Source organism: Chionomys nivalis, chromosome 7 (assembly GCF_950005125.1).
Source record: "Chionomys nivalis chromosome 7, mChiNiv1.1, whole genome shotgun sequence".
In the NCBI taxonomy this organism is placed as follows: domain Eukaryota; kingdom Metazoa; phylum Chordata; class Mammalia; order Rodentia; family Cricetidae; genus Chionomys; species Chionomys nivalis.
In genome coordinates, this window is record NC_080092.1 from 78,658,784 (window position 1) to 78,686,286 (window position 27,503).

At 49.4% G+C, this 27,503-nt stretch overlaps 1 protein-coding gene and 1 non-coding gene across 4 annotated transcripts; both read right to left on the reverse strand.

Annotated features, from left to right (window-relative positions):
• On the reverse strand, nt 1–25,616 carry Med24 (mediator complex subunit 24). 3 transcript variants are annotated; one of them, XM_057775394.1, is made up of 27 exons: nt 25,508–25,616; nt 25,016–25,218; nt 24,846–24,928; nt 13,794–13,832; nt 13,541–13,614; nt 12,968–13,200; nt 12,767–12,823; nt 11,439–11,550; nt 11,208–11,358; nt 10,850–10,963; nt 10,340–10,387; nt 9,925–10,007; nt 9,568–9,654; nt 8,500–8,605; nt 7,914–8,056; nt 7,061–7,098; nt 6,603–6,685; nt 6,059–6,237; nt 5,844–5,943; nt 5,360–5,535; nt 3,251–3,515; nt 2,825–3,006; nt 2,531–2,621; nt 2,096–2,195; nt 1,197–1,277; nt 766–914; nt 1–647 (listed from the first exon to the last, which is right to left on the reverse strand). In XM_057775394.1, exons 2-27 carry the CDS (start codon nt 25,143–25,145, stop codon nt 531–533), a joined length of 3,021 nt encoding a protein of 1,006 aa, XP_057631377.1. In that variant the 5' UTR covers nt 25,146–25,218; nt 25,508–25,616; the 3' UTR covers nt 1–530. The 3 variants fall into 3 exon arrangements, with proteins under 3 accessions (XP_057631377.1, XP_057631378.1, XP_057631379.1); XM_057775395.1 differs by having other exon boundaries at nt 25,576–25,614; XM_057775396.1 differs by lacking the exon at nt 12,767–12,823.
• On the reverse strand, nt 6,817–6,920 carry LOC130878897 (small nucleolar RNA SNORD124). Its single transcript, XR_009057510.1, has one exon. It is a non-coding gene; the product is annotated as a small nucleolar RNA SNORD124 (small nucleolar RNA).
• Nucleotides 25,617–27,503: the final 1,887 nt, after the last annotated feature.

The following is a 27,503-nucleotide window of genomic DNA, read 5'->3' on the forward strand; positions in this document are numbered from 1 at the left end:
AGCCACAAGGATCTTTATTTACAAATGAACCAAGAGGGACTCCCCCTCATGAGTTATAAAAATAAATTTATATACACACTGTGACCCTACAAAGTCCCTCCTTGGAGTTCAGCTACTGCTAGAATTGGTGCAACCGGCTGAGTGGTGGTGGCGCACGCCTTTAATCCCAGCACTCGGGAGGCAGAGGCAGGCGGATCTCTGTGAATTCGAGGCCAGCCTGATATACAGAGGGAGCTCCAGGACAGCCAGAGTTGCTACATAGACAACCCATCTCAAAAAAAAAAAAAAAAAAAGCAGCAAACAAACAAACAAACAAAGAATTGGGGCGACTATCAGGACTGCTCACAGTCTTTGAGCACTGGTCGAAAGGACAGAAAATTACAGAAGGAACTGGGAGATGTGGTAGGACACGAATGGGGGAGGGCGCTGAGAAAGCATTCTTGCATCACTGGATGGGGCAGCCTGGGCTCATCCTCACTCTCCCTGCTGGGTTGCTGGGGCTGGGACCCCTGCAGGCCACTCCAAGCTCCTCAGAGTGCAGCGATGGCTTTGGCAGCCACTTGCCGACCCAGGGGCAGGCTGAGGTCTGTGATGGCCAGTACTACCTTGGGGCTGGACATGGCAGACACCTTTACCAGTTCTGATACCTGCCGCAAAAGATGAACAAAGGTAACTCCTGGGTGTGGCCTCCCAGGAGGAAGTCCTCCCTCCCTCCCTCCTCTCCTGAGGTTACCCTGGCTCCCGGCTCCCGCACAGGACACTCACAGTAGTGAAGGGCATGAACTGCAGAATGCTGCCCCTGCTGTCCTGTTCCAGGCAGTCCACACACTCCTCCATGAACCACTGCACAAACTGGGTGTGGGGGCCAGCTGTGCGTGAGCCCAGGATGGAGGAAATGAGCAGGAAGAGGTTGGCTGTGCAGAGGGAAACAAGATAGCTGAGTTCTAGAACAAGTCAGATGAGGAAGAAGGGGACCAAGGCGGGGGAAGGAGCAGTAAGAGCTCACACAGGAAGGCCAAGGGCAGCAGGCACAGAGGAAGGGGGTGGGGGTGTCAGCAGTGAGGGAGCAGGAGGCATGTGGAAATGGAGCAGGATATCAGGAGCCCAGAGGAACCCTCTGGTAGACGCCTCCCTGCCTCTGACGAGAGGGTTCCTTCTAGCTCAGTCTGCAGATGGGTGCAGCTGGCAGGACTTACCCAGGACTCGGTTTAGAGGATCCCTCATGTTGACTGTGTGGAGTTGGGAAGCCGAGAGGGAGCTGTTCATGGAGCGGTCAGCTGTGGAGTGGCAGAGAGGGTGCTGCGTAAAGTCTAGCTCTAGGGGAGCCTTTCCTGTCCCCTACCATCAGGGAGTCTGGCACATGCGGGGCACAGAAGAGCCTGAATCTGGAGAATAGATGAGGGGACTAGCCCTGCTGATCACCGTCAGAGGCCAATCCTGGTACTCTGTGTGGCTGAAGCTGCCCATCCCACTCAAAGTTCATGTTACAGATACACGATGTTTGCCAAGGGCCTGGCTAAGGTTGGAGGCGACCAATCAGCATCTTTCTTTTGCACAAGCATGTGGCTGGCTCCCTGGTCCCTAAAAGGCTACAGAGAAACTTGTAGGTTCAGGAGAAACTCTGAAAACAGGTAAACTTGGATGCCATACAAAGACTTGGCAGAAGGAAATTTGCTAGCAAGGAAAGGACGACACAGGCTGCCCTCTGGGGAGGAAGGCGGGAGGGCAGCCCCAGGTCACAGCCTGGCGGGGCCTGTTCTCAGCTACAGGGCATGTCTCTGGGTTAGAAGGAAGGCAGAGCGAGTCAGTCCTACATGCTGTGCCAAGGTAGTGAACTCACTGTGTCTTGTCATCTTTAGCTGGTGACAAGAGAGAAAACTGTGGGACTGGGAGGGGCCTTGGAGGAGAGGTTCAGGTCCTATGGAGAGTGGCACCCCTGTCCCCACCAGAAGGCACCAGAGCATCCACTAGATGACAGAGGTGCTAGCTCCTGCCACACCACACTGACAGCCAAACACTGCCGCCAGCTGGGAACCTAGGCAGGTCCCTAGGGATGAATGGGTCCTAGCAAGCCCGTGACCTCCCAAGTGCTCACTGGGACTCGATAGAATGTTGGCGTCATCTTCGTTGGAGCTCAGGAGTCGCATAAGCTTCGAAGGTTGCATGTCTTCCACGGGGAAGAGGCTGATGTAGTCCTGGGGGTGGGGAGTCACTATCACACACCCAACCTCCCAAGTCTCCAAGGACTGGAGAGGGCTGGAAGTCAGATCTGAGTGGAGAGGAGTGAGCTTCCTAGTCCTTGACTAGCAACCCCAGTGGTGACCCTTCCCACACCCCAATCTAGTGTGCAGAAAGGACCCTCATCAAGGATACTCAGGGGCCCACTCAAGCCACTCCCCCAGATCCTGACCAATCACATGACCAAACACGCTGACCTCAGCCCAACCCTCTGCCTGGGAAGGCAGCTCTCAGCTAGAAATAATCAGAAAATGTCTGCTGAATAAACACATGACCGAGGCAGCAGGCCTACCTCAATGTCTTCCCTGTGCCTCTTCTTCTGGCGGGAGGACGCTTGTCCCTTGTGGGTGGAGTAAGAACTCAGGGCACACCACACAGCTAGTCTGGTGAAGGGGTACAGAAAAAAGGCATTGTTAAGAGGGTCCCGAAAGAAGCTGTGTGTGCTCATGCTGAACAAGCTCTTCCCACCACCACCGCTCAGCAGCCCCCCAACCACAGTCTAGCTTCCTGAGGTGGCATCAGGGCTGGGGTGCCTAGATGCCTGGGTTTCAAGGGGGCACACCAGGAAGGCTCTGGAGACTCCTACTTGGCTAGTGCAGTGCCAGGAGGGTCCATAAGGTTGTGCCACTTGGAGGAGTCAGTAAGCAGGCCGGGCAGGATGTGGCCCAGCAGGACCAGGGTCACTTGCTGCATGTCCAGGCAGAAGATGGAGTAGAGAAGCTGTACTGCCCTCAGTGTGTGCTCCTTGCGAGTCTCCTTCAGCAGCTCCTGGGCAGTGGGCAAGCAGCGGCTGAGGCACTGCACACCTGAACCCTGGGGTTCTCACACTCTGCCATCTCTACAGCCAAAGGTGCTATCAACCCCAACTTGAAGGTGCTTCTCTGAGATGAGGCCCCTACTTCTGTCTCCCCAAGGGACCACCCAGCTTCCAGCAACCTCTCCAAGAAGCCTGACCTCTCCCAGCCGTAGACACCCATGGCCCCAGTCTACACAGCTGTCCACATCCAAGTACCTTGATGAGGTTGTTGCAGAACCAGTAGACGCCGCCCATGTGCAGCAGGGTGTCGAGGATGTGGATGGAGCGGCTGTCCACCCAGCCCCTCTCCAATACCTTGGCAAAGATGTCCGTCAGTACCTCCTTGATAGGGCGCTTGGGAGGAAGCAGGTTCCAGTAGGGCATCGTGTCCACACCCGTGGATGGAAACTTGATCTGTGTGGCTGTCTGCTGAAGCACGTCCGCACACATGTGTTCCAAGATTGAGTTCATAATCACCACCCTGGGGGGCAAGGAGGATTCATGCAGGCATTACCCCCAGAATTAGGTTACGGAAACACGGCTGAGGAATTAGACCCACTAACACTAGGGGAAGACACGACAACATAACCTACTACTGACGGGGAGCTTACCTGCTGGGCATGAAGCCCAGAAGAGGCAAAGGGCAGGGACTGTCTTCTCTTACCGGTTCCATCCATCTATTCAGATTTTGTTCTCCCTCTCCCCTTCCAACTTCTCCCAACCCCCAGGCCTGAGCTCTGCCAAATCAGAGTCATAAATAAATACAATCACTTCCCCCTGAGCTGAGTACTTGGGGGCAGGGGTCCCGCCCAGCCTTGGCCTCTTCCCAAAGTAAATTGTAACTTCCAGGAGGAGCCCTTGGGCCTTCCCCAGAACTCTTCCCGGCCCTGGGTAGCGGGGCAAAGTGTTCATAGCCAGGAAAATGCTGAGGAACATCTGGGGCTATGACGGCGGTGGGGGTCTGGACTGTCTGGAGCACAGGGACACTGCGGCTACTAGAGCCCTCTGCCACCTGCACAAGGGAGCCCGGATTCCACTGCGCATGTGCGTGCATGCGTGTGTGCGTGTACACGTGCATACGCACATACACGCTTGAGATGGATGATGTCAAAGCCAATGTACCACAAGCAAGGAGAGATGTGACCTTACAGGCCCTCCCCAAACCTGGTTTCAGCTGTGTTTCCTTCCACGTGTTGCTCAGAAACCATCCAAGCGGCTACCTGTGAGCTGTCTCAGCACCCACACTCAGAGCGGTGCTCCCTGAGTGCCCCTTGAGTGAGGAGGGTGGCCAGGAGGGACACACACATCCGATGTCACTCAGTCTCAGATCTCTGAGTTTAGGGTTCCAGGACAGCCAGGTCTACATAGAGAAACCCTGTCTCAAAAAATTCGTCCCCACTCCCCTACCCCACCCCACCCCCGCCAAAAAAGGGGAGGCAGGAAATCCTGCCCCATGGTAGAATATGAATGATTTTGAGGAAAGAACGCTGAGTAAAGTCATGAAAAAGCAGGTATTATGTAATTCTAGTATGATGAAGTATCTAGCGTAGCCAAACTCAGAGAGACTGAGAGGAGGGGGTTGGACAATGCTTACTGGGTAAAAGGCCCAGATATACAAAATGAAAAACGTCTGGAGGTCTATTTCACAACTCCAACAGATCCCATACACTGAACGACACACATAAACACAGCTGAAATGGTCAATTTTCTATTACGTGCTTCTTGCCACATTTAAAAACCAACAGCCAAACAACTTAACAGTGGAGTGAATGATCCGACTGAACTCAGAGAGGCGGAAGTCCCTCAAGAGCCAGTACTTGACATGGTAACCAGGACAGCTGGGGGTGGGGGAGGGCAGCTATAAAAACTGCAGATGGCTCAGAGTTCCTCGACAGTGACACAGCCACCTAAGCCCTTTGCTCTTCCACCTCAGCTTAGTTTCCTGGAACTTGGAGTCTCTGAGGACAGACGTCAAGCTGCCTGGGGTCTGTATTTCCCACACAAGGGCGGTCCAGGATTAAAACACTCCCGATACAAAGACACACATCAAAAATCTGCTGAGCCAGGCGAATGACTACATGGGTAAGAATGGGAGGAAGTGGTGGGGAAAGGGAAAAGTGAGTGGCAGTCCAACTACCCTGAATGTGCACCAGCTCCGCTGCTAAGGTGGGCTGGGCAGAAGCAGACGGAAGTGGCTTGGTGAGCAGCTACCTTGGGAAGGTAAAGGCTGACAGTACCAGAGTGGGATGCCCGACCTGGACCCTGGAGGTGCTGACTCCTCACCGCACACCTGCAGGGGCCGGGAAGGGTGGGGCAGGTACTGACCTCTCATTGTAGAACTGCAGGGTGTTCTCACTGTACAGTGGCCCTGCCAACTGGCGGATCATCTGGAGCGACTTCTCACGCTCATCCAGCCCCAGCATCCGGACATGGGCTACAAGCCAAGCCACAGCACACACCGCAAGACTGCATACCTTTCCCTTGATATTATCGGTGATTTTCTGTGGGGAGCAGGAGAATGACTGAGGGACGCTCTGCCTCCCCCTGGCTGTCACTCCCATGGCCTCTAGGGGTGGCTGGGGATCACGTGTAAAATCTCAAGGTACATTCCATACCTCTACAACACAAATTTGATTTTCTAAAAGATAACTGGGAAGAAGGAAGTGGCTAAGAAAAGCATTCTAAGACTAATACCAAAACATGATCTCTGTTGTTGATTGTTGAGGATTGATTTGCATGCAAAATAACAGCTCTCAATGACTTGGCCCTGTGTCTCAGACAAGAGAGGCTCAAGTAAGGGTGAAGCTACCTGGATGGACTCGAAGGCCAGAACCCCATTCTCCCAGGCATTGAGGATCTCTAAAATGGCTGCGGAAATGCTCAGGCAGGCTTCATGCCACTTCATCTGTCTACAGAGAGGGTGGGGTAGGACGAACATCACTACAAGGGAGCTGGAGACAGGATGTGGGGAAAGGGTCTTGGAATGCCCCCCTACTACCCCGAGGTCAGCCCTAGGTCACTAACACTAGCTTCATCTCTGAGGAGTTGTTGAGCAAGGCCACCAAGGACTCTACTTTGGTGGAGTCTGGTCGGAAGCAAGGGTGATCAGGGTTCAAAATCTTGCCCTCCTCAGGCATGCAAGTCTGCATCCAGGTCTCAAAGAAGGGGACTTCTTCTCCTGAGCTTGCCTCGGAGAGAATCACCTAGATAAGACAGAGAGGCTTCAGGTTAAGAGAGAGGAGGGTGTGGCTCTTGCCAGAGTTGAGCCCAGGGACTGGGCCTCAGAACCCTCCCCTATTGCCTTTCCCTTTCCAAGGACAAATCTGTCCAGGAGAGGCAGACAGGGAGTTGTGCTGCCACCTTGTGGTCAGTATGAATGTGTCACTAGAGGGCTTGGGAAGCTGGGTATCCACTGAGGTAGGAGGCACCTGATTTCAGGCCAACAGGACCTGCTGGCTTGGGAGATCAATGGAGGTAAGGGTAAGGTAAGGGAGTTACTGACCATTTCCCTCCTCTTTGTCCCACTCAGGTGGTGACTCTTAATGGCCCCAGATCTCATCTCACTCACCTCTGAGCCATAGGTCTGGGCCACGTGGCACAGCATGAGGAAGGAGATGTCAAAGAGCAAGGCACGAACAGAAGCTGTTTTTGCTGTGGGAAAGGCAAGAACACCAACCTCTCAGCCCAGGGCAGGCGCCCAAGCCCTGTCCAGATGAGGAGGTGCTGGAGACAGAAGGCCTCGTGCATAGTAGGCAGGCATGGAGGCTATACCCCAGCTCAGGATTTCCCGGAGGAAGGTCAGAGACCAAGTGGGTCCTTCAAAGCTCTGAGGCTCAGAATCCTTTTCTTGGGTCTTACTTAGAACATCATCCCTTCCTTGGAGTTCCAGAACCCAAACCCATCTGAGATGGTACAGGTACAGAAAGGTGGGTGGCTTTGGCAGACCTTGCCTCCCCAGATGAGCAAAGGTGGCCCCTCCCTTCCTCCCCGCCTCAGTGCAGATGGGATCTGCAGACGCAAACTTACTGCTCTCTCCGCTGCCATGGGTAGTGAACTCATTCAGACTGCGGGAGAAACAGAAACAGGTGGCGTCACCCAGGACAAGAGCTGAGTGACAGGAGTGGGGGTGAAGGACGCTACACCTTCAGAAGGGTGGTCACCAGAGTCCGAACTATAGGCTAAATACAAAAGTGTTATAATCACAGAAGAATATGGTGACTCACATCTATGCTCCCAGCACAGAAGGGGCTAAAACATGGTGCGCTTGAGGGCAGTCTGGGCTATGCAGTGAGACCCCACTGCAAAAGATTTGTAAGATTCCCAGAATGGAACCATGTTCCACATGTCAAACTCTAGGTAACCCCCTTCAAAGCAACAGAATTTAAGAACCCTGTATTAGCTGGGTAGTGGTAGCACACGCCTTTAATCCCAGCACTTGGGAGTCAGAGGTAGGTGGATCTCTGTGAGTTTGAGGCCAAACTGGTCTACAGAGTGAGTTTCAAGCAGCCAGGGCTACACAGAGAAACCCTGCCTTGGAAACAAAACAAAAATGGATCCTGCTGAGGCTAAAAGAGGGTGCTGGATCCCGAGACTAGAATCAACAGGCAGTTGTGAACTGTCATGTGGGTTCTGCGAACTGAACTCAGGTCCCAGCCAGTGTTCTTAACCACTGAGCCTTCTCTTCAATCCGATGCCTCATTATCTTATCAACCATCTTTATTTCACCTCCGGCTGAAGAGCTCTCAGTCAAATGAACCTTCTGTCATGGTTTCTAGTGAGGATGCTCTGCCCTGGCCCGAACAACCCAAGGGAGCCGGACCCCAGGCACCCCTCCCTTCAAACGCCCTCCCATTCCACATCAGGGCACAGCTCTCCTCACTTGATGAATTTTCGGGCAAAGGACTTAAGCTTCCCAGTGGCGGCAGCAGCAGCCAGTAACAAGTCCAGGCTCTTCCCAGACAGCATGTGTCCCAGCACTCCCAGGAGCCCCTCTGGGGACTTGGAGTGGTCCGCATCCATTGTCTGGGGACAGGACAGAAAGTCAGTGAAGGACATTGAAGACCCCCAGACTCAGCCTAGCCACACTTTCTCTCTGTGTGTGCCCCCTGACAGGCACACTGCCCCTTTAAACGTAACCTGTCACTTCCTGGCTCCAACAGGACAATCGCTGCAGAAATCTCTGCTCACTGCGAGCTCTATGCTCAGCTACACTGGGGCGGGGGAGGATCTGCTGGGAGCTTCCCTTCTGTGTCTTCATGGGGTGGTGTCTGTAGTCACCTACCCTAACGCTTAAGACACAGCAGAAGGGCCACTAATGCCAGCTTTCAGTGGCCTCCCCCTTTCCCACTCCCAAAAGAGCCCAGCATAGAAGCCAGACAGCAGAGCGGTCTGTGGCCCCAGTTTATTTACCTGGAAGTAGACAAAAGCCAAAAGAAGATAGGGAGTCCACGGGCAGATGCACATACCTTGAGGATGTTCGTGACAGTGGGCTCTGCCCGGAGGATCAGCCCAGGGTTGGGCTGGATGTTGGCATTTTCTGATGATTTTAGCTGGGGGTCCCGATCTGCAGTGCTATGGCCACAACCAGAGAAGAAAACAGAAACAAAGAGGATTCTTATTCTTCTGGAGACAGATCTCACACTGTAACTCAAGGTGACCTTGAAGTCAAGGTAATCCTCCTGCTTTAGCCTCTCAAGAATAAAATCATAGATGTGAGCTACCATACATGGCTAAGAAAATATCTTGACAGTCTCTAATCCACTAGGTCTTGCACCTTTAATCTCAAGCCACTCAAGTGGTTGAAGCAGGCAGACCTCTGCATTTGAAGCCAGCCAGAGCTACATAATGAGACTCTGCCTTTTAAGAAAGAAATCTCTCGGGGCTGGAGAGATGGCTCAGTGGTTAAGAGCATTGCCTGCTCTTCCAAAGGTCCTGAGTTCAATTCCCAGCAACCACATGGTGGCTCACAACCATCTGTAAAGAGGTCTGGCGCCCTCTTCTGGCCTTCAGGCATACACACAGACAGAATATTGTATACATAATAAATAAATATTAAAAAAAAAAAAGAAAGAAATCTCTCAACCAACTCCAGAAACGAAAGCAGAGAGATGGAAGCACGGGAAACCTGGGGCTGGAGGTGTAACTCAGTCCCCCAGCATCTGCCTCACATGCACAACGCTCTGGGCTTAACCCTTAGCAAAAAACAAAGACTCTTTTGAGTTGGGATAAAGTTTATGACTGAAAGCGTACCCAATATCACAATCATTTCAATCTGTCGTTATCATTCCACCATCCTTTAAGATGAAAGGGAGACTAAGGCTTTCTCTTTGTCTTTTGCTCATAAACGAGGGTGAGTCAGAGAGCAGCAGCTCCGAGTATGAAACTCTGCTCCATGGTCCTGCTCCCTGGCCCCAGGACGGTCTCAGTCACTGCTACTCAGACTTCAAAGAGGAAGGGAAAGGCACCAGAAACCAGTCTGGCAAGAGAGAGGGAGATCAAGGGGCCCCAGGCAGCCCAAGGGGCTCACAACGTACCGCTTGCCCACAAGGATGGCAAAGTTGACTTCGGACAGAAGCCCCTGCTTGTTACACTCTTGGAGCAGGAAGTTTGTGCAGTCACAACTGTGAGGGAAAGCCAAAGGAAGAAATGAGCAGAGAGCTGGGGACAAGGGGTACAAGGTCTGCACAGTCTCCCCACTCCTTCACGGTGAGGAATACTCAAACACCCAAAGGTAGAAAGGCTCTTGGTGCTTAGCACCTATGAGCCTGCTGCCTCCCACCCCTGCCAAAAGGGTCCAGCAGGAAGACAGAGCTTCCTGCAGCTCATCTGCACAGAGAGCAGGGAAGGACCTGGAACACCTTCCAGCAAAGCGGGTGAACAGGGGCTCATACTTGCAGCGCTGGTCAGCTTTGTCCAACAAGGGCGTGAGCTTCAGCAGGAACTCGAAAGCAGAGTTGACATCCTCAGTGAAGTCCTGCAAAGTTTCAGAAACTCCCTCCTGGGTTCTATGTCCTCCAGTCCCCGCCCAGCCCAGCCCGAGTGCAGGCTCACATCAACACCTTGCTCAGCAAGCGAGGAAGCAGGCTGAGACCCCCACCAGCCCCCAGGAACCAATGGGGTAGAAGGCAGGCAGCCTCAGCCACCACAGGGGTCTAGGGCATGTGCAAGGAAGAACACTGGTGCTCACAGGCACACACAGCTTTCCTCTGGGCACAACACACTACCACTCAGCTGCAGCCTGAGAGACCCACCCACAAATGTCCATCCTTAGCTGCTCCCATACCCTCATCTTATTCTCTAACTCACCTTTTCCCCATGAAGATATTTCTTCACTTTCACCAAAACCTGTGGAATCTAGGACATGAAGGAGGAAAGAAGGAAGATCAATGTCCTTTCTCTGCCTCGTACCACAGGACACGCCCATCCCTCCCACCCCCCACCCCACCCCCGCTGTGGGCACTGGAGTAGCAGTGCTACAGCTGACAGTGCCCATGGGTACTCAAGCACTTGCCGCCACTTGACCTACAGGACATGGGGTCTCCCATTTCTGCCACCTCAACAAGGGAAGAACTGTGGTTCAGAGGGGGTCAGGGCCGCTGCCCTGGCTCTCCTAGCTGTCCTGAACCAATCTGATTTAGGATGAGCTGGGCAAACAGCAGAGCCCTTGGGAGCTAAACCAGCCGAGACACAGAGAAAACGGTCATCTGGGGCCTACGCTGGAGACTCAGCAGGTTGGACTAAATGCCAGGAGGGGACACCAGGCCAAAGGTCCAGCATGCTGCTGTTTCTCTTTGCTGTTCCCATGTCACCAAGTACCTTGAGATAGGTGAACGCTGTCCACTTCAGCTCCTGTGTACCCTCGGGGGACTCAATGAGTCCCACAAAGCAGGCTTTCCAGATTTCCAGGACAAAAAGAGGGGTGGGGATATGCTGTGGAGAGACCACGAAGGAGGTGTGAGGGGTTGCCCAGATCCCGGCTCCCTTCCACAGGCTCTAGGGGCTGGCTGGGTCTCTGACTACACAGCAGGGTTCCAGCGCTAGTGCTCAGAACCAGGATCGTGAGGTACGATGACAAAAATGCATGACTAGCATCTGTTCCACTAAGGAATCAAGAGGAAACCGATTCCTCTCAAGTACCAGGCTCTTCCCTCCTGCCCTAAGTGGCCACACCCACCTGCATGCGCTTCACCATCATCAGCTGCTCCACCAGGGGCTGCATCTCCCCGGTCAGGTTCATTGTGCCCTCAAGCAAGATCAGCGCGTGGATGGTGGGGAAGCCAGTCTTGTGCAGCTGCTCTGAGTGCACGGACAGCATGGTGGGGATACTGAGGAGACAGACACAGGGGCAGCTTAGGGACTGAAGAGACCACGTACCCCACCTTCCCATTGCCCTCAGAAACCTAACCTCCTGATAAGAGTGCCACACTGCTCGGCCTGGCTCCGGAGCTGGGGGTTGCTGAGATTGGCCAGGATCTCCCCGAGCTTCAAAAGGCAATGCTCAATGGCAGTCCAGGAGGCTGGCGGGGAAGGAGCAAGGCAGAAACATGATGGGAAGGAGAAGCAGGGCATGGCCCCAAACTCCTCGACCCTGGGCCCATGAAACCACACAGCAAGGCTTTCTCTGAGGAGGATGTGGAGGCAGGGTCCTGAGGGCAACATGCACTGTTTCTACAAGGGGAACAGGCAATGTGGGACCGAGCACCCTAGAAACCATAGCAAGGGCCTGACTTTCAGGGACTATCCACACGGAGACACACGGCAATGGGGTGGGGTAGAGTCCAGCGGCCAGGCAGGGACAGAGGCCACCCTGGAAGGCCAGTCTCACAGCAGCAATCAGGTCCCTTCTAGGGAAGCTAGCTCTAAACACCTTGCCAACATGGGTATCTGCTCTCTTAACAGTGTGCCCAACTGGTCTAGCCCACTGGCTTCGCTCCTAAATGCCCACACTCATGGCCACAGCACACTCGGCGTCTAATTGCTAGTGACTTATCCTAGTTACAGCTCCAAAGGTCAGATGATGAATGATGGCACCAGCTAGCCAATTAACCTCCATGTAGCACAGAGGTAAGAAAAAGACAACCAAGACCTGAGGTCCATTAAGTATTCATAAACATTTATCAAGTGCTCAAGAAGGCAAGGCACTGCCAACACTAACAAGAAACAGACGAAGAAAAACTGTCAGTGCAGCCCATTCTGACACAGTGATCACTCTTCTGTGGACTTTTCCCAGGGGAAGCTATTGAGAGGTAACTGGAGACTAATCCCCTAACAAGCCCCAACTGAGCCCTGAAGACATGGTGTCACCCACTGTAGCATCCATGTCAATGGAAAACAGGAGGCCCTCAGGTGGCCTTAGCCACTGGGGCTCAAGCAAGACTGTGGCCTCAGGCCTAAGTTGCTGAAATCCTTCCCTCGATCTGCCTGTTCTCAGGCTCTGGAACTAGAGTTAAGAGGTAACAGTCCTGACAGACAGGCACTGAGCTTAACCTGAGTTCCAGATCACACCTGCGTCATCTGCTTCTAGACGAGAAACATGGAGATAGACAAAAGCAGACGACATGCCTGTCTTGTCCTTGAATGTCCTCCAGGTGCATGGCATTCGAGTCTTACTCCCCACCAGTGTGTAAGCTTGCTGAGGGCAGGGACCCTGCCACATGCTCCTTTGGTAGCCCTCCCTCCCCCACCTCCAGCATCTGGCACAGTGCTGGGCACACAAGAATGCTCAGTAAATACCTGTTGGTTGATTGGCTCGGGTGCCACCCTGCCCAAGTCCCTGGGATGTATGCAATGCTTATGGGGAGAGAAAAAAGGAAGTGGGATGATTTCGGATCCTTCTAGAAAGAAGTGGGATGGCATCCTGCCTCTCCCCTCTCAATCAAAGGACCAGCCATAGAAGCAGCAGCAGGCAGGGCGCAGGGGGGTCAGGGGACGTACAGGCCTCCTCCAGTTTGGCGATGTGTAGCAGAGCTCGGTTCTTGGTGCTGCTGAGGGTCTTTTCCAGGCACTGCAGGCACAAGGCTAGCTGCTTTTCCCCAGTGGCTGGAGTGGCAGCCTCCAGTCCTTCCTGGAGCCGCTCTGCAGAAGCGGCTGTACAACGCAGCAGCCAGTGGAGGGCGCTAAGAAGCGCTCGGCACAACCCGATGCATTCCTCTGCTTTGCCGTGGCAACTGCCCAGAAAAGGATGAAAATTTGTATCTATTCCAAAAGCTGAAATCCAACCCACACCAATGTTCCCCCAGAGTCTCTGGCACTCCCCTACAAGGGGACAGAGTTGGAAAGTTGGCAGGATCCTGCATAAGCCACCTAGTCCAGCTAGTTTCCACTAGACAAGATTTTAAACCTGCTCTTCCTAAAAGAGAAGTGAGGAATGGATAGAGAAGCTGAGGAGGGCAGGTGGGGAGAAGAAACATGGGAACCCACAGCTGGTCTCAACCTGTCTCCTAGACTATAGGCTTTTCCTCAGTACTGAAAGAACAATGAAATGTTCTAAGCTTCCCCATCTCTTACCTGAGTCGGTCACAAAACATGTCCATGATATCCAGCAAAGCCTGGACACACAGATCCCGGGAAAAGTCATCAAACTGGGGAAAGAACAAGGGAGAGGCTACAACATTACCCAGTCAACCCCAAATCTCACAAGCAACAACTGTGTGCGCAGGCCTGCTTCTCCTCCCTCTAGCCACGGGCTGCAGACTAGCATCCTCTCCACGTGGAAGTGAGTTCCCAATTCCCAGGACCTCCTCGGTGCCATGGTCATTACCTTACTGACAGCTGTGAGTACAGACGAGTAGGAGACCATCTGGAGGGAGAGACAAGGCAGTCAGACAGGCGTCCACTGGAGGGGCAAACTCATGCATAAATGAAATGCCACAGCTCTGAATCGCCAGCCCCTTCTAGAGGTTTCCTCAGCTCACGAAGAGACACACAATTATGCTATCTGTTGTCTTTGTTCCTGTTTCTATCAAACTCACTGAAAATGGCATCCACATAACAGGACTTTCAAGGACTCAAAGGTACTCTGTTTTGCTTTCTGATGCTGTTCCTTGCCAAAAAAAAGCAAGGTTTAGTTGGCCACTAGTGGGCAGAAGAGCCACCGAGAGTGAAGGCAATGCTGCCTTATTTCTATAACCTTTTTGTGTAGGGGGAGGGGCCCAAACTCAGCTTCATGCTAGCTAGGCAGGGCTGACAAGTGAGAATCTGCTGAACTGAAGATTCACTTGGTGGTCAGTGCCGGCCTAGCGTGTGCCCTAAGTTCAGTCAGAAGCAGAGGTGGTGTGCGCACGCACGCACGCACGTGTACTAGTCCTGAGTCTCTGCACTAATTACTACTTCTGTCGAGAAGACAGAGGTTGCGGCTGAGCAAAAAAGTGCCTGGAGTTCTTGCCTAGGTGAGCAAGACCCAGGGCGCAAACTCCTGCACCAATGACCTGGAAGGACACAGTGATAGCCCCATAGTTCCAGTTACATGGGAGGCTAAGACCAGAGAAGCACCGAGCCTCTAAACTTGAGGTCAGTCTGAACATTATAGCAAAACCCTGAGCCAACAATAAAGGGGCATGTGTGATCTTATTGGGGCAAGGAGGAGTGGCAAACATGTCCTACACAACCTTCACTCAATCAGGGGATCACTTTATTCAACGACTGCCATAATCCTGATGTTTACAGAATGGATAAATCAAAACACACCCCTAAATTAGCCACTTCCTGAAGCTGCTGCCAAAGCTATACTAACAAAAGGTAATTAAGATGGCAGACACCCGCAAAGCCAGCACTTGGGACTGCTGTACAGGCCAAAGCCAGCCTGGGCTACATAGTAAATACTAAGTCAGCCTGGACTACATAGTAAGAGCCAGGCTTAAAAACCAAAACCAAAATAATTTAAAATGTTGGTTCCTGGTGCTGGGTGTGTAGGTCAATGATGGAGCACTTGCCTAACATGTTCAAGGGCTTGGTTTCATCACAATACTGCAAAATAAACAAATAATTTATTTTTTAAACTTATTTTTAAATTTGTATTTGATGTGTAAGGGTGTTTAGCCTGCATGTACATTTGTGTCACACCCATGCATTGCCCTGTAAATCAGGAGGAGGATGGGATCCCCTAGAACTGGAAGAAGTGGCCAGCTTTCTTCCTTTTCTTTTCTTTCTTTTTTTTATTTTTTTAAGACAGGATTTTCTGAGTATCCTTGGTTGTCTTAAAATTCATGATGTAGACCAGACCAGGCTAGTCTCAAACGCACAGAGATCTGCCTCTGCCTCCCAAGTACTAGGATTGAAAGCATGCGCCACCATGCCTGGCCTGTGGCCAGTGTTTTTAACCTCTGAGCCGTCTTTCTGGCCCACAAATGAATTTCAATTCCTCAGGCATACTATTCTCAATTCAAGCGCTGGTGGCCACAGCGTCATTCAGCACAGAAAGATCACTTTCTTTACTGAGGAAATCATATTGGGCCAGGTTGCTCCAAAGCTTCTTCTAGACATGAAGAAGCGTCACCGAGTTTGGTGATATGCTCAGTTGTGAGAGCATGGACTCAGACTGAAGCTGAAGGTCCTAGCTGCCACCCCCAGCACTGAAAAACACAAAAATAAGGGAAAAGGCAGGGAATGATTTTTTTTCACATGCACGCACACATTACGTATGATATAAATTTTAGAAACCTGAATTAAAAACATATGGCTGGGTGTCGTAGTGCATGCCTTTAGTCCCAGACTTGGGAGGCAGAACTCTGAGTTCGAGGCCAGCCTGGTCTACAAGAGTGAGTTCCAGGACAGGCAGGGTTACACAGAGAAACCCTGTCTCATAAAACAAACAAAATGCATAAATACATACATCCCCATTATGAGACTTCTTAAAACCATAATGTATTTATAAAAAATGAGAGATGACTCAGTGGGTAAAGACTCTTGCTGCCAAACTTAATGATTTGAGTTCAACCCCCAGGACCCAAAAGCTGGAAGAATTGACTCCTACCGATTTGTCCTCTGCCTGGCATACATATGCCCCTTCCCCGAGGTGCACAAGCAACAGCCTTCAAAGTTATTTCATCATGAAATCTCATTTAACTGGCACTTCCAAGATACATTTTTATAAATTCTGCCTAGACAGTAAATTCGCTGCAGACAGATATAATAAATTAAATTCCTCTGTTTCCCTAGCAGCAGGCCTAGGGCCTTGTCCTCAGGAAGTTTTCATTGCTTCAGATAACTGAATATCAAGGAGATGCAGTCTGAAAATTTTTTACCTTGTAACATATTTGTTAGTAAAATATATTCATCACCATAGACAATCAGTTTGAAAGAAATAATTTGTTCTGAGTGAATTTAAACTCTTAGCTCAGCAGGATGAGCTGTAAGTAGCTCCGTGGTTGAGTGCTAACCCAGAATGCATGAGGCCCTGGGTTCAGTCCTCAGCAGTGCAAGTAACAACAACCATGCGCTTGCAGAGTGCGGCACGTCACCTGGGCAGACTGGGTCAGACATTTTAAGCCAGAACTCGTGGATGAACAGGAGCAAAATACAGACAATTAGCATTCCGAGCCATCGGCAGCAGGATACACTGTGACGCTGAAGCCAGTGTCCGATGGTGATCAGACTGTTGGGAGCCTGCCTGGGCAGAATGACCGTGCCCTTCCAGGCTGGTGTTTGTTTATTTATAACCATGTCCCCATAGCGAAAGCTTGGAGAAGAACTGAGTCTTGCTGGATGCCAACCTGTAGGGGGAGCTGGATGGTGCAACTTAAAAATCTGGACCCCACACCAAGGAGAGAAACTCCCAACTGTGTATGTGTGCTCTTAGCAGGGCCGTTAGTCAAAATGAATCAATGGCCTTCATTAATTCTGATGGTAAATTCTCTGTATTTCTTCCAAGTCTATCAGTTTAGGGCTGGTCTGGACACACCTAAAAGCACTTACCACACGGTGACCCGCTTCTCCCAGGAGCATGTAAGTCCTTTCCAGACTTAACAATTCTACCAACTACATGCTCGGAGCTGACACAAGTCCTCAAGGCTAGAGGCTGGCGTCTGCACGTGTGGCTAGCCCAGGGTGACCTTGCAGCTGTCTAATCCTCTTGCTCTTCTTCATATTCAACACCCCTAACCATTCCTAAGTGCCCTCTCCCGGCTCAGCACCGGACCAAAGAGCCTCTTAACTCCGAAGGAAGAATACATTACTAATTTTGCACAGCACTTGACAGGCCACGTACATTCTCTGCAGTCTTTCTCCTGCTTGCCATTCTCGTCAGTTATACGTCATTGTACATCCTGAGTCTTCTATTTCAGAGAGAGCTTCCTACAGACCCCACATTCCCATTTAACCACCTTCTCTGTTCTCTCCAGACACAGAGTTCGCTACTGTCTCTACCTCCGCACCCTCCGCTTGCTCTTCACACTGTAATCACTTCTGTCCTGACCCCTGCATGAATCTTTGCATACAGCCATCAACAAACTCTTGCTGTTAAACCCACGGGCTCACTTTTGATGGAGCCCAGCTTCCAGGCAGCAGGTGACACCATCAAACACACAGCTGACTTTCAACCTTCCTTAGCACACTAAATGTATCTTTTACTCTCGTCAGATTATTTCTTACATGTGCTCTTGACAGATGATTAGGTGCTCGGGAATTTGCTATGGATCACTTCTCTTGCCCACATTCCCCGAGCAATGCCATCATGACCGCATCCTCCATTACTATCCGAGTCTGACCACTGGCCAGAATCTGTCCCCACAGATGACTCTGCTGACGGGCTGGCTCCCAGCTGGTGGATTAATCGATATGCAGACTCGTAAACTGACGACACGACTGGAGGGAGTGGAAACTACTGAGGTGGGGCCTAGCTGGAGGAAGAGAGGCACATTTCTGAGAGCCTCCTCCTAGCTACCAAGATGTGAGCAATCCCTGGGCACCCTTCTAGCTGCTATTCGGCCTCATTACTGCGTAGAAGTGACAAAGCTGGGGCTGGAGAGATGGCTCAGAGGTTAAGAGCACTGATCGGTCTTCCAGAGGTCGTGAGTTCAATTCCCAGCAACCACATGGTGGCTCACAACCATCTGTAATGAGATCTGGTGTCCTCTTCTGCCCTACAGGGATACATGCAGACAGAATACTGAGAATATTGTACACATTATAAATAAATAAATCTTTAAAAAAAAAAAAGTGACAAAGCTGGCCAGTCGTAGCCCAAACAAACCCTTCTTTCCTTTGGTGGCTTATCTCCGGAATCCGTCACAACAGAAAGTGACCACACATTTCTAAACCAACAGCTCACATCTAGACTCCTAAGTTCTAGGCCTAAATCTACCTCCTTCTGACGGTCTCCTCAGACAGTCCACATGGGCTCCGTGAACGTAGTAAGGCTGGAATCATCCGCTGTCCTCACAACCACACCACTCTGGCTCTTTCTCCTCATGACACTATAAGTTATCAAGCATCTCTCACTCCCCTCAAGTCACCAGGTCTGGGAGCAGAAACTGAACAAAGAGGCTCATGCCTGAAATCCTGGCACTTAGGTCGAGGATGACACGGTAAGTAAGTTCAAAGCCTGGGCCACATTCAACCAGTCTAAAAAAAAAGAAGAGGGGAAAAAAAGAACAACAAAACAAAAACAGAAAAAAGCTGGGCAGTGGTGGCACACACCTATAATCCCAGCACTCAGGAGGCACAGGCAGAGAGGTCTCTGTGAGTTTGAGGCCAGTCTGGTCTACAGAATGAGTTCCAGGACAGCCACAACTACACAGAGAAACCCTATCAAAAAAACAAAACAAAAACAAAACAAAACAAAAAAAAATCAAAACCAACCAAACAAACAAAAAACAAAATCAACCGAACAAACAAAAGAAAGACAGCAGAACCACAGTAATCACAACAGCAGGGTCAGGGACAGAGCACTTTGCTAACGTGTACAAGGGTTTGATCCCCGGCATAACAAACAAGACAAACAACAACAGTAAAGGACTTGTGCAAGAAAGGACAAATATATCAGGCCTTGTCTATAAGAGAAGCCATGACAAAGGCTGGCCTATTCAATAAAGATGAATGAACACCTGCTCGTCTACTTGAGAAAATAAATAAACCTAAATGATTTATAAAAAGAAATACAGAAGCCGGGCGGTGGTGGCGCACGCCTTTAATCCCAGCACTCGGGAGGCAGAGGCAGGCGGATCTCTGTGAGTTCGAGACCAGCCTGGTCTACAAGAGCTAGTTCCAGGACAGGCTCCAAAACCACAGAGAAACCCTGTCTTGAAAAACCAAAAAAAAAAAAAAAAAAAAGAAATACAGAAAATAAAGTCACGTGTTGATAGAAATGAGCTGGGTGTGGTGGTGCATGCTTTAATCCCAGGAATTGGGAGGCTAAAGCAGGCCCAGCTCCATGAGAGTGTCCCCAAAAACAAAACCAAATAAACCACCACAAAAATAAATAATAAGTAAACAATGCAGAAGTCAGATGTAGTAAGTAGCTCATACCTATAATCCTAGCACTTGGAGGATGAGGCAAGAAAACCACTGCAAGTTCCAGGCAGCCTGGGTCACCACGTTCTGAGACTCTGCCCCCCCAAATAAAAACAAAGCAAGTGCTAGAAAAATTTTCAATTTTCTGGGCAGCGGTGGTATACACCTTTAATCTCAGCACTTGGGAGGTAGAGGCAGGACCATCTCAATTGAGTTTGAGGTCACCTGGTCTAAAAAGTGAGTTCCAGGACAGCCAGAGCTGCTACAAAGAGAAACCCTGTCTCAAAAATCAAAACAAAAGAAAAAAATGAATGTATATAGTAAAGATGACAACACTGGGGCTGGAGAAACGGCTCACCAGTTAAGAGCCCTAGTGGCTCCTCCAGACCATCTAGGTTTGATCCTCCTACCCATATGATAGCTCACGACTTTAGCTTCAAGGAATCTAACACCCTCTTCTGGTCTCAATAGGCACCCACATATTGGTATATACATGCACATATACACACCACACACACAAATAAAAATAACCTGAGATATGGCGATGGTTACTCATGCTTTTAAATCTCAGAGTTCCATAACAGACAGCCGAGGCTTACACAGAGAAAATCTGTCTCGAAAGATCGAAAAATAAAAGATTGTATCCAGCATTGGTGAAGGGCTAGGGAACACTACCAGATATAATGGGGAGGGGCTGGAGAAATAGCTTACTGATAGAGTGCGTGCCTAACACATGTAAGGTGAGGGCTCAATTCCCAACCATGAACAACAACAAACACACTATGGGGGTAGGGGTGTAAAGTGATAGAATTTTTTTTTTGTTTGTGGTTTTTTGAGACAGGGTTTCTCTGTATAATAACATTAGCGGTCCTAGAACTCATCTTGTAAACTAGGCTGGCCTCAAACTCAAAGATACGGTCTCTATCTCCTGAGTGCTGGGATTAAAAGTACAGGCCAACACTACCAAGCCAGAAATTACATTTTTAAGTATTTATCCTAGAGATATTTTCCCAGATATGCAGGTAAATGTGTAAAAGGGTGTTTCACAGTCCAATGATTACCGTGGTAAAAACAAATTATGAGCAACTTAAATTATAGTAAGCAGGAACATTATACAACACACATACAAAATTGTTTTCCGTGTTTGCATGGTGTGTGTTCATATGCATGTGTGTTCCTATGTGTGCTGCTATCCATGCATGTATGTGCACATGCATGTGGAGACCTGAGGCTGAGGTCCAGCGACAGCTCACCACCTGACTCCTTGATGCAGGGTCTTCCAACTGAACCCGTACTCACTGATAAGGTTCAGCTAGCGGGCCTATTATTAGCTCAGGACATGGCAGTTCTGCCCTCCAAGCGCTGGAATTACATGGCTGCCATGCTCACCCAGCATTTCCTTGGGTTCTGGGGATCTGAACCCCAGTTCTCATACTTCTTTATCCACTGGGCACTCTCTGCCAATAAAAACCTTAAAACCCTATTTCTCGTTCTAAAACTCCCTCAGTGACGACTCACCACTGTGGGATAAAGTCCACACTCCTCACGTGGCCATGGGGTCCGTATTACCTGACCTCTGTTTCTCGAAATCCCTTTTCTACAGGAGTCACGGTGATTTACAAATGTAATTCCCACGTTTGGGAGGCTGAGGCAGAAGGATTGCCATGAGTGTAATAATGCCAGGCTGAACTAAAGAGTGAGATTCTGTCTCAAAACAAACAAATTGAAATACACCACTTTCCTTGAAGTCCTAGCCAGCAGAACTCAAGGTATGATTCAAGGAACCCTTAGAGTTCCCAACACCATTTTAGAGGAACTGGAAGCCCCAGCTATGGTTAAAACAAGGCCGAGCAGATGATTCAGCAGATAAGGGCACCTGCTGCTGCCAAGCCTGACACTCGAGTTTGATACCTAAGACCACATGGTTGGAGGAGATAATCAACTCCCAAAAGCTGTCCTCTGACTTCCGTGTGTATGTGATGGTGCAGGCACACGTGCGCGCGCACACACACACAATAAAAATAGAAGAATTTTTTTTGGTTTTTTTGAGGCAATGTTTTTCTGTGTATCTCTGGCTGTCTTGGAACTCACTCTGTAGACCAGGCTGGCCTTGAAGTCTTAGAGATCGACCAGCCTCTGCCTCCTGAGAGCTGAGATTAAAGACTTGCATCATCAGCACCCGGCTGTCAAAGAATTTAAAAATATTACTAAGGTATAGTTTACATCCTTGCTCACATTTTCTCACAGCTGTGCAGTAGAGTGTTCCAGAGAGTTGACGATGCGTAATGACATAGTATAGTTCAATGTGGCAAGAACTACATTATCTGTGTACCTCAGCTACAGTTCCAAAAGGACCATTTCATGATGCTGCGAACATTGTGTGCTCCAAAGCTGCAGCACAGCTGTAATCTCGCATCCGGAGGGCTGAGGCCAACTTGGACTACACAGGGAAAGTGTCTCAAAACAATTATGCCTTGGTAAAAAATCCACTCAAAGTACAAAAGGGCCATTGGGGTGTATCCAAGTGGTGGAGCACTCACCTAGTACATCTGAGTTCCTAGACTGGATCCTCAGCACTAGGAATAAAAGTGCAAGAGAGACCAAAGGATTGATGTAACTGTACAAAGTCATCAATAATGGTGCTCATAGTACCTGTTAAGTTTAGTATAGAAACAAAGAACAAACTAGGCGTGGTGGTGCTCGCCTTTAGTCCCAGCACTTGGAAAGCAGAGATAGGTAGGTCTCTGATTTGAGGCAAGCGTGGCTACAGAGTGAGTTTCAGGACAGCCAGAGCTTGATGGAGAGACCTTGTCTCAAGAAAAAATAAGTAACAAAGAACATCCATCTCTGAAAGCTTACTAAAATACCTTTTCCGCATGCTGGTAGAATGGTTTGGAGATTGTGTGTGTTTGTGGCGCATGCCCGATAACCCAACCTGAGCTCCAGCCCCAGAATTCATGGTGGAAGGGAAAAAAAGTCAACCTGTGACTTCTGACTGCATCCCAGGCACGAAGGCATGCATGCCCACACGCACACAGCTACATACAAGCAATGCTAGTAAAGAAAAGTTAAATCTATTTTTAAAATGATTCTTCCTTGCAGGGCAATGGTGGCACATGCCCTTAAACCCAGCACTGAAGAGGCTGAGATAGAGGCTGGCCTGGAAGATTTCTGAGTTCAAGGCCAGCCTGGTCTACAGAGTGAGTTCCTGCACAGCCAGGGCAAAACAGAGAAACCCTATCTTGAAAAACCATTAAAAAAAATTATTCCTTTTCAAATCAAATGTTTGATATGTGAATTCAGACTTTTACTATATGTCAAGACAGGCAGCCTCATTGTAGGCACTGAATGAAGAAGCTCGTGGGAGAATTTAACAATATTAAGTAAGACATTACACAGATTGGCAAAACTCAAATGATGTCAATTTCCTCACTAGTTTGGAAAATACAGTTATCTTCATTGTTACTATTTTTTCATTTTGTTTGCTTTGAGGTTTTTTTGTTTGTTTGTTGTGGTTTGAGATAATTTCTCCATGTAGCCCTGGCTGTTCTAGAACTTACTATGTAGAGTAGGCTGGCCTCAGACTCACACAGAGTTCACCTTTTCTGCTTCCTGGGTGCTGGGATTGAAGGTGTGTCTGGCTTTTTACTGTTATTTTAAAATTTACACCTCTCAAACCGGGCAGTGGTGGCACACGCCTTTAATTCCAGCACTCAGGAGGCAGAGGCAGGCGGATCTCTGTGAGTTAGAGGTCAACCTGGTCTACAAAGCACAGGCTCCAAAGCCACAGAGAAACCCAGTCTCAAAAAACAAATAAAATAAATAAAAAACATATACCTCTCTCTCTCTGAGGTTGATCTCAAACTCATTAGGTGTCCACAGATAACCTTGAATTTCTGACCTGCTTCCTGCTGGGATTACATACACACTGTGCCAGGACCTTGGTTCCCACCTTTAATCTCAGAATTTGAGGCAGAGGCAATTTCTATACATTCAAGGTCAGCCTAGTTTACACAATAAGTTTGAGGCCAGACAGGGCTACATGGTCTCGAAAAACAAAAAACCCAGGACCTTGTCCATGCTGGGCAAGCACTCTCCTAACTTAGGTACATCCATACCTCTGGACAATATGCCTTACATTTCTGTTTTAATCTCTATGACATCAAGTATGTGTACGATACACCTAAACAGAACATCTGTGCCAAGCCCAGCTCTGGTGCAGCAATGCCACATGACCTTCAATTCTGTGGCACTGGGGAGAAAACCCAGGGCCTTGTACATGCTAGGCAAATGCTTTACTGGTGAACTCTATTTCCAGCCTTACTTTCAGTAACGAATGTCTTGTGATTTCTCTCTACCAGCCTGTATCTACTTCTCCCCTCTGCTTTTCAGTTTCATTAATCTGTGTGGCTAACTCCAACTCACTACCAAGACCTCTGTTTAAACATCACTTCCTAGGGGCTGAAGAGACGGTTAAGAGCACTTTTCTGCTCTCCCAGAGGACCTGGGTTTGATTCCCAGCACCTACATGGCGGCTCACAACTGTCTGTAAATCCAGTCCCACGGACCCCAACACCCTTCTCTGCCTTCCACAGGCACTGCCTGAACATGACATATTTGTAGGCAAAACACCAACACACATTAAGTAATAAAATGAATAATCTTTAAAAAAAAAAAAAAAAAAAACCCACTTCCTCTAGAACACCTTCCCTGGTTGCTCAGACAGGAGCAGGGATCGTGTCCAAGCCCTCCTTCCATCATTTCCATATTCTGTCCTAACCATACCACAAATCCATCCTATCAATGATTAGTGAGCCTGCATCACTTTCTACATTCCCTGTGTGCTAGGACCAAATCCCCAGGGCCTGCTATTGTCTGAAATACTGGGGTAGGGCTACAGCTCAAATATGGAACGCTTGCCTAGTACGTCCGGATCCAGGTTGGTTTATCAGCAACCACCCACTCCCAAACTATGGGAAGTAGTAGCAGAAAAATCAGGAATTTAAGTCCAACCGGGGCTACATAAGACACTGTCTCAAAAAGAAACAAGGGGCTGCTAAGAAGGCTTGTCGGGTAAAGGTGTTTGGCATACAACTCTGCTGTCATGAGTTCAAATCCCCAGAGAATCTACAATGAAGGTGGGAAGAACAGACTCGACGCCACAAAATTGCCTTCTTACTTCCACATGCCCCTCCCCATAATTATATAAATTTGAAAAGCTTTAACTGTAAATGTATATGATAAGAGCAAAAGAATGTGATGTTCATCACAAAATGAAGAGTTAACTTTGTAAGAAAACAGGCCTAAACTGAAAACTGTTCTCCCGATGTTTTACCTCCAAAAGCCAGGGGATGGGAAGGTTTACCTGGGAACTGATGGCGTACTTCAGGTAGGACAGGATGAGAGGATTTGGGGACGGTCCAATCATGGCCTGCTCCAGGAGCGCGTCTGCACAGGAAATTAAAGAAAGACTGAGTGGTAACATCTTTCCTGGGTCTACCCCTCCCACCCGTCCTTCCCCGATGCACTGGAGACCTGCAAGGTTGAGAATGTCCCAGGTGGCTCCTCTCGGAAAGAATTTCTTCATGTTGATTGCCCACTGGTAGTCGCTCCATCGCTCTTTCCAGGCTTGCAAAATGGCTTGCTTCAGGTTCACCACCTTCATGATTTCACTCCAAGGAGGCGAGACCGGTGGCGAGGCGGGAGTTTAAAAATGGAGCCAGAAGAGAGATGGAGCTCTGAGAAAAAAGAATAAGGGAGAGATAAATAGAAAGGAAATTCGGGAAGACTTAAGCAAGACAGGAAAACTAAGAGCAGAAATGGAGGTGGCAAGGTGGAGATTCTGTCACACTCTCCCCTTCTGAACAATCTTTCCTTGAATTGGGACAGAAGGTGTGTCAAACGGGCTCAAAGCCCTGAAGAGCGTAGGAAGGGGTTAAGCCCGCTCCGGTTGCCTAACTATGCCCTTCGCCCTAGTTGTGTCTACCACCCCAACTCCCATATGTACCCATTCCCCAATTCCTCTACCTTCTTCAGCCCTGAAGCTGTAATTCTCCCTCTTCTTTCATTGACCATTTCCCTAAATTTAAGCCTACCGGAAAACCGAGTTCTACATCGTAGGCAGCGCCATTTTGGCACCTTTTAAAGAACTCATTTACTATTGGCCCGTGGTAACAGGCACCGACCAATAGAAACGTAGTAAGAGGCAAGTCCTTCTGGGAATTGTAGTTCCTTAAGATTTAGCTACCCCCCCCCACACACACACACACCCTCTCCCCCCTACACACACTCCCCCATCCCCACCCCCGGCCAAGCAAGCAAAAGGATCAATTGGTTCTGTTGGTTTTTCCCTGAGATTATCCAAAAAGCTGAGGAGTTAGTACCAGGAGACTCAGTGCCTAGGGCAGAAACCCTGTCTCTCAATGTTGTAGCCATCTATCTATACCTTCAATTATTCTGATACTCTGGTTATTCCCCAGTAAGTAGGCCCATGGGTGTTATGTATTCTAACCGGGCTTCTGTTGGGTTTTTGTTCTATTTATTTATTTATTTATTTATTATGTATAGAATATTCTGTCTGTGTGTATGCCTGCAGGCCAGAAGGCACCAGACCCCATTACAGATGACTGTGAGCCACCATGTGGTTGCTGGGAATTGAACTCAGGACCTTTGGAAGAGCAGGCAATGCTCTTAACCTCGAGCCATGTCTCCAGCCCAGTCTTTGTTCTCGAAAGCCCCTGTTGCCACCACAGTTCTCATTTCACATTTCTGTTCCAAAAGGGACATTGAGGTGTGACTAGGTGCACACATACCACCATTTCACCCCTAAATCTGACAGTGCTCCCAGAATCCCCTGATTCTGAATATTGTTTATATATGAAGAAAAATAAGGAAAAAGCTGAAGCTGGGCAGTGGTGCCCCACACCTTTAATTCTAGCACTTGGGAGGCAAAGGCAGGCAGATCTCTTGAGTCTGAGTCCAGCCTGGTAGCCTGGCCTACAGAGAGAGCTCCAGGACAGCCAGGGCTACAAAGAGAAACCCTGTCTCAGAGGAGGGGAAAAAAGGAAGGAAGGAAGGATGGGAAAGAGGTTAACATTACTATATGACTCAAAAACTGCTTAAAAGGCCTAGGAAAGCAAAATGTGATATGGTACTGTGGGTGACCCCGTCTGTAAAGCACACTTGGAGGCCCCCGGCCAATGTTCTATCACCCTCTTTTTCTTGGCTCCTAATTTCAGATCCCGGGGAGACTGATATCTCAACTTGTTTCTTCAAATTCAATTTATAGTCCCCAACAACTCTCTTTACTCCCACCCTCCTTTTTGCAGCTATGCAAGCTCTCTACCACTGAACTGTATTCCCTAGCCCAAGCTACCTTTTCAATGAAAATCAGGATAAATCTTGAGAAAGTGGCCCATGAAGGCTCTAGAAATGGCCTTGTGCACCTTTAGAAGGAGACTGATAGGCACCTGAGTACCTGGACCATGCTATAAACAGGGAGAGGATGGTTGGAGGAATAGGGCCAGATCACATCCTTCTAAGACAGGTACTGCCTATGGCTTTCCTCCCTCTCTGCACCCCCCCCCCCATTCTTATTCTGTTTCTTGTGCCTTCCGAAGGGATACTACTGGAGACTAATATTTATACAAAATAGCTGCCAAGTATGTGTAGCCAAAGCTTCCAAAGCAGGAAGGAGGAAGAACTCAGACTCCTGCTTCATAACCCTCAGGCTCCCCTTCCAAAGAGACCTGCACTCTACGCTGCCACAGGCCTCCTTCTCTTCAGTCTCTCATCTACCTGCCATCCCTCACTCCACCTTTGTCTGTTGTGACCCCTACTCTTTTCTGTTACACAGCCCGATGCCCTGCCACCCACCGCCATAAATTGTTTCCAGATACTGCTGCTCTTTTCCTACCCCTCATAGCCCAAACTGCCCCTCTTGGAGAGAGGCTGTCAACTCTGGGAGTGTGCCTTATTGAATTAGTGGGTGTTGGGTTCAGCCCATATGGGAGGGGGTGGGGAT

Excerpts from the sequence above, each read along its gene's own strand:
- Med24 (XM_057775394.1), bottom strand. The coding sequence starts at position 25,145 with ATGAAGGTGGTGAACCTGAAGCAAGCCATTTTGCAAGCCTGGAAAGAG. Across the intron at positions 13,201-13,540 it reads ATGTTTTGTGACCGACTCAG|TTGCCACGGCAAAGCAGAGG; the intron begins GTAAGAGATGGG and ends TTTTCTGGGCAG. Across the intron at positions 5,944-6,058 it reads TCCTCAGAGATGAAGCTAGT|ACAGATGAAGTGGCATGAAG; the intron begins GTTAGTGACCTA and ends CCCTCTCTGTAG.